This window comes from Gouania willdenowi, chromosome 12, assembly GCF_900634775.1.
Source record: "Gouania willdenowi chromosome 12, fGouWil2.1, whole genome shotgun sequence".
Classification (NCBI taxonomy): domain Eukaryota; kingdom Metazoa; phylum Chordata; class Actinopteri; order Blenniiformes; family Gobiesocidae; genus Gouania; species Gouania willdenowi.
Genome location: NC_041055.1, coordinates 10,425,078 through 10,431,087, shown reverse-complemented (window position 1 = coordinate 10,431,087; position 6,010 = coordinate 10,425,078). Strand labels below are relative to the sequence as shown.

Below are 6,010 nucleotides of genomic sequence, written 5' to 3'. Positions count from 1 at the left end.
AGCTGTTGGCAGGAGCTGCAGGCCTGTGAAAACTGTCCTTGTGACTAATTAGAATAAACACACCTCTGAGAAATAGTATTACTCTTGTCATCTGTGCTTGGAGCTGTTCAAATAAAAGATTCGTGAAAAATGTAGAGAAAACCTTACAAGGACAAAAAAAAAAAACATGCAGCGAGCACATCACAATGTTAATAAAAAGCTTCATTTAAAAAAATCTATTTTATTTGTCAGCATTTTACTTTATTAATGCTTTAACCCTTTAAGGGGTTTCTGGTAGGACCAGATAATGAGTGAATGAGGGTGTGATTGGGTGTAGGCCTTGTTGTCTGACCCACACTCCAGAGCAGAAGGTGGCGGTAATGCTCCATAAGCTGGATACCAACCACCGGAAAACAAGAAGAAGAAGAAGAACCGCTGAGTTTGAGCAGCAGAAGAAGAAAAAGCGGAAAGTAGAATGAAGTATCTCTTGAAATCTTATTAATTTCCAGCCTACAGACGGAGTCAGGTCACACTATAATAGCGCTTTAAAGCTCCAGTGGAAAGTAAGAGAGCACAACACGGTGTCAGAAGACGGAGTTGCAGACACAGAGAATATGGAACAGAATGCTAACCGAGCTAGCCGAGGAGCTAGCACCGGAGCAGTAGAAATAATATGTAGAGCAACAGGGCAAGAAAAGACTCCGTTACAAACCATCAAGACTGAACATGGAGTGCAAGAAGTTCCAGTGGATGGTGAAATGAAAATGAGTCTCCACCATAATACCAGTAAACAATTAGGTAAGTGTTTTCACTGGAAAGTTAGAGAGCACAACATAATGAAGGGAAACTGGTTCAAATCCCACAGAGTCACAGAAATGAATGCTGTCCTTTGGACAAACCTCATAGTGGTTATTATTATTGGGTTAAGTAATGAAACTTTTTAGTTCCAAATAATTTAACATAAATTACAGAGTAATTAATTGTTGCAGTGTGTATATATTTATTTCTGAGCATCCACATTTTTTAAAATACATTTATTTATTTAATAAATTAATAATACATGATCATAAATATAAAATAAGTCATAAAATATATTAAACACAGGGTGAACAACAGTTAAGATTTTCCTGTTAAAACTAAATGAGTGGAAATATTGTGAGTTTTCTTGTAATGTTGTGTTTTGTGTCTACCTTCAGATTCCCAATCTGTTCTAAATACAAATGAAATGGAAACATTTAAGATGGCTGCCTTCATGCCCACAATCCACCTGCACAGATTACAGCTCCAGCAACCATCAGTCACTGACTGTGTTTTCAGTGAGAAGAAGAATGTGGAGCAGCTGCTCCCAGAGCGTCTCCACATAAAGGAGGAACCAGAGATGCTCAGTGAAGGTCAGGAGGAAAACCAGCTTTGTGTGCAGCAGGAGACAAACAATGCTGCTTGTCCTGTTAAATGTGAAGATGAAGAGGAGAAGCTTCAGGCCTCCCAGCTACACTGGAGACAACTATCAGAAATGAACATGAAGGAGGAACCTTCAACCTGGAGTTTGAATGAATTCATGAAAAGACAAACTGTGGGAATTCACAGCAAAGAACCAGGAGAGGCTCAGAACTCAGATCCAAGCAGTTTAAAACTACAAGGTCCTGATGGAACGGAAACAGAATTGTCTCAGACTGAGGGTAGTAGCGAGGATGATGAGGATCATGATGATGATGAAGACAGTTGGCAGAAACCTCTGTCAGAGATTGAATCTGAAACTGAAACTGACTGTGACTCCACCATGAATAATAGAAAGACGTCTGACTCAAGTAAAAATGCTGAAATGGGATGTAAAGCTTCCAAAACACAGATTAGTTCAAAGAAGAAGGTTCAGGTAAAAATGACATCTGAATGTGTGGGTGGTGAGAAAGCATCACTCAGTGCAGTTTCAAAACTGAGAATGCACTCAGGAGAGACACCATTTAAATGTGACGTTTGTAGTCATTTTTTTATTCGAAGGGATTACCTTAAGTCACACATGAGAATCCACACAGGAGAGAAACCATTTAAGTGTGATGTTTGTAGTAAATGTTTTACCCGTAAGGATTCCTTGCAGTTACACATGATAATTCACACTGGTGAGAAATCATTTAAATGTGATGTTTGTTGTAAATGTTTTACCCATAAACTAACCCTTAAGAAACACATGATAATCCACACAGGAGAGAAACCATTTAAATGTGATGTTTGTAGCAAAAGTTTTTTTCAAAAGCCTCACCTTAAGTCACACATGAGAATCCACACAGGTGAGAAACTGTTTAAATGTGATGTTTGTAGTAAATGTTTTTCTCGTAAGGATACCTTGCAGTCACACATGAGAATCCACACAGGAGAGAACCTATTTAAATGTGATGTTTGTTGTAAATGTTTTACCCGTAAGGATTCCTTGCAGTCACACATGACAATTCACACAGGTGAGAAACCATTTAAATGTGATGTTTGTCATAAATGTTTTACCCGTAAGGATTCCTTGCAGTCACACATGAGAATTCACACACACGAGAAACCATTTACATGTGATGTTTGTCGTAAATGTTTTCCCCGTAAGGATTCTTTGCAGTCTCACATGATAATGCACACAGGTGAGAAACCATTTAAATGTGACGTTTGCAGTAAATATTTTACCCATAAGCTCACCCTTAAGAAACACATGAGAATCCATGCAGGAGAGAAACCATTTGAATGTGATGTTTGACATGAAAATGTTCTGAAAAAAAAAGTCTGAACTGAAGGTCCACAAGAGTCCACAAATAAAAGATTTTTAAATGTAATGTGTGTAGTAAATATTTTCTTATTAGTTATTCATTGTTTTTTTAGCTACATCAGTTTAGGTATCGTTGAAGTTTGAAGTGTAGTTAGAGTTTTGTAAGTTAATGTAACAGATTTTGGCATTTTGTTTTACAGTTTATTTTGTGTAAATGTTTACCTTCTTTAAGTATAACTAAACAGTTTGTGTTTTTTGTTTTACCTTTGGATATTAAAGCCCTATCTGTGTTATGTATGTATTTAATACTTCTGCAGTTTTTTTGTTTTTTTTCTTCTGTATTTTCATGTAATTTGGTGTATTTTTTTGAGGCATTTTGTTAGTCATATTGTGTTTTATTGTAAATGTATGTTTGTTTTTTTTTGTCTTTTTATTGTCATTTTTTGAATCCTTGTTTGTATTTTTGTAATTTTGTGTAGGATTCTTGGGCCATTTGGTGTCGGAGTACAACTCTGCATGTTCACTGTGGAGGCGCGGCACTGGCAGCAGTCAAGTTCTGATTTCAGCAGCCATCACTCCTTCGATAGCGAGAAACACAATGGCGGACTTTCACAAAAGTTTTCATCAGGTTGGGGGTGGAGTTACCAGTGGAGGGAAGTGCATTTTCTTTCTCAATTTAGCTTGTGACATCACAAACTTAAAAAATGTGAAACGGAGCAATTTTCTCTGTGTTGTAACACTTAAACAGACCACAAACAAATGACTGGGTGGTTTTATTTCACATTTTGTGTGCCGGTGGTCATTCAAGTTACCTCATATGTGATCAAAAAAACTGCAAAAGTGGATTTTTCATCTGTCCCTTTTAATTTGCCGATCCGATCAATGACGTCATTGTCGTGATGAAACTTTCTGTAGATGCTCCCATTGCATTGTTTTATCATCTCATTTACAACAAAGAGTTCTTTGCTTTACGTGACACGGCTTTATTTCACTCACATCTGTGCACAGGTGAAAACCTATGAGAAAACGGCAAGAATGTCGATCAATTGAAGCGACGACTTCGTCAGTCCACTGGCTCTAAAAGAAATAGCAGGTTTTGCGATGCCACAGTCACCAAATATGCATTTGCTCCTAATGCTAGTGCTAATGCTAGAAGAGGCTTCGCATAGTTATAGTATGGTCTGTCTCCGCAGCTTCATCTCCAACTCTTTTGTAGTTGCTTCACAGCAGTCATTGAGTATGTGACTCTGGTTTAATTCAACAGCTGCAACGTTTATTTTGCCAATCACTAAAAACAGCACACATTTTCCCCTTTAACCGAGTTAAAGGGGACAACTTTTCTCAGAAAATGTTTAAGATATGATAACCTAATTCAGTGTGTGGCTTCAGGGTATCGATACCTTGATGAATTTCGAAAATGAGAAGTGCGCTATTATTTTTTCCGGAGTTATTGCCCTTTTTCCGTTTTTTTTACTCTGTTTGAGGTTTCTTCAATGGGGACTGCTTTTCTTAGAAACTGTTTAAGGTAGTTAGTAGTTTTTTTTTATTCTGATGTGATAATATTTTGTATATGCATACATTTAAGTTCTTAGATTTAGGACATTTATGAAAAGGTTATGAGTTATAATGACAAACAATCTGGCGGGTGATGTTGATGACTGTCTTCTTGTTTGTATTGTCTTATCTGGATATTAAAATGTAATTCTTGCATTATAACTAACATTTTTTTGAAAACACTTTATAGGACATGCTTCTGCACCGTTTAGTTAGTTTCTAACACTGACTGAATGGAAATGTGTTTTTACCTTTTATTGAACAAATGTCTGTTTCCCTTCGACAAAAAAAAACTAAACCCCATAGCAAAGGCGACTCATTTTCTTTGTATCTGCAGATACATTTAAGCGCAATGTTTTTTAAATAAGTTTAATTATTTAAAAAAGTTATACAGTATAATGTATGATGATGTTAAGTAACCAATGGGGATAGTACGTAAAAGTGAGTTTTTGGATTGAGACATTTATTAATTTGTTCCACATACATGCATATGTGTATACAAAAATACTGTGTACATGCAAAAATTAGAGAAACTTTATCAGTCATTTTATAAGAAAAATACTGCTGACATTCCTGGAGCCAAATATGCTGACAGAAGCATGCTACTTTGAAAGCTTTATTTGTATCTGCAGACATGGCCATGGCAGCACTTATACTGGTCTGCCCCTGTGGAGATTTGATTAGAAAGTTAATTTGAATGAAAAAAAAAACTAACTCTTAGGAGGCTCACTGAAAACATCAATCATGGTTTGTTCAGACAAGCCCAATATATCGTCACCCTGTTAAAATAATCGCCTAACTACGTTTTTCAGGAAACACGAAAAACTTAACCCTAACCCACAAAGTTTTGATTGGCTCAGTTTAAGTCAGGAAATAGTTGAAATGTATCTTCGCCCTTATTAGCCTTATGGTAATTTGACCCCATTCAGTATTAATCATTCAAAAAAATATGGTGAATTTTTTTTTTCATATTTCATATTTGCTTCATATTTCATGACTTTTCCTAATTTGATTGGTACAATTGATTTAGCATATCATGATGATATTTTTACAATGTGCTTAACACATTTCACGTGTTGGTGTACCTGTGCGAACCCAAAGCTGGATAACAAAAGAGGAGGGGTAAGTGAAACTTTATAGTGAATAACCCCAAAAAATAATGATTGATTGATTGATTGTCTTGTCTTGTCTTGTCTTGGACGAGCCGGACTCCGGATTTTCCATCAAGACCAGTCGAATCTAACACTGATTCATGTGGTAATTTGACTTCAGACATTTAGCGTTAGCTCACTGATTGTTCTGTCAACTTGGCATTCTTTTCTAGGGCCTTATGTGTCAGACACGTGAAAACTTTTGGCCTCATTCACCTGACAAATAAACATCTTGTTTTAATATATTTAAAACAATTCTGGAGTTATCAGTGACTTAAATACGCATTTATTTTTTGCATAAATTTGGAACAAATTTGTCAGGATTTGAGATTTTTGCGTGTTGTGCTTTGAAGAATTTGCAGACAACTTGTTTTTGTCTGTCTAATGTATTTAAAGAAAAAATAAATTGAAGAGAGAATTTGATCATGTTTCTAAAGAGGTAATCATTTGTTTTTCACCAACATACTCACCCTAGTTGCAGGCACGAGGAGCCATGGCTCGGGCCTTTCGTCAGACTAATGAATGTGTTCCAATCAGTGAGAGTGATGTGGAAACAGCCTGGTTTTGAACCATTTCACATGTG

At 36.3% G+C, this 6,010-nt stretch overlaps 1 protein-coding gene across 2 annotated transcripts; it reads left to right on the top strand.

The window, feature by feature from the left end:
* Positions 1-391: 391 nt before the first annotated feature.
* LOC114472806 (zinc finger protein 260-like) lies at positions 392-3,512 on the top strand. Of its 2 annotated transcripts, none has more exons than XM_028462059.1 (3): positions 392-777; positions 1,176-1,852; positions 3,202-3,512. In XM_028462059.1, exons 1-3 carry the CDS (start codon positions 594-596, stop codon positions 3,280-3,282), a joined length of 942 nt encoding a protein of 313 aa, XP_028317860.1. In that variant the 5' UTR covers positions 392-593; the 3' UTR covers positions 3,283-3,512. The 2 variants fall into 2 exon arrangements, with proteins under 2 accessions (XP_028317860.1, XP_028317859.1); XM_028462058.1 differs by lacking the exon at positions 3,202-3,512 and adding an exon at positions 2,433-2,847 and having other exon boundaries at positions 1,176-2,264.
* The last annotated feature ends 2,498 nt before the right edge of the window (positions 3,513-6,010 follow it).

Bases quoted from the DNA above. Each gene is read 5' to 3' on its own strand.
- LOC114472806 (XM_028462058.1), top strand. From the start codon at position 594: ATGGAACAGAATGCTAACCGAGCTAGCCGAGGAGCTAGCACCGGAGCA. The intron at 778-1,175 runs GTAAGTGTTTTC...GTCTACCTTCAG, and splicing joins TAATACCAGTAAACAATTAG to ATTCCCAATCTGTTCTAAAT. The intron at 2,265-2,432 runs GTGAGAAACTGT...CAATTCACACAG, and splicing joins ACACATGAGAATCCACACAG to GTGAGAAACCATTTAAATGT.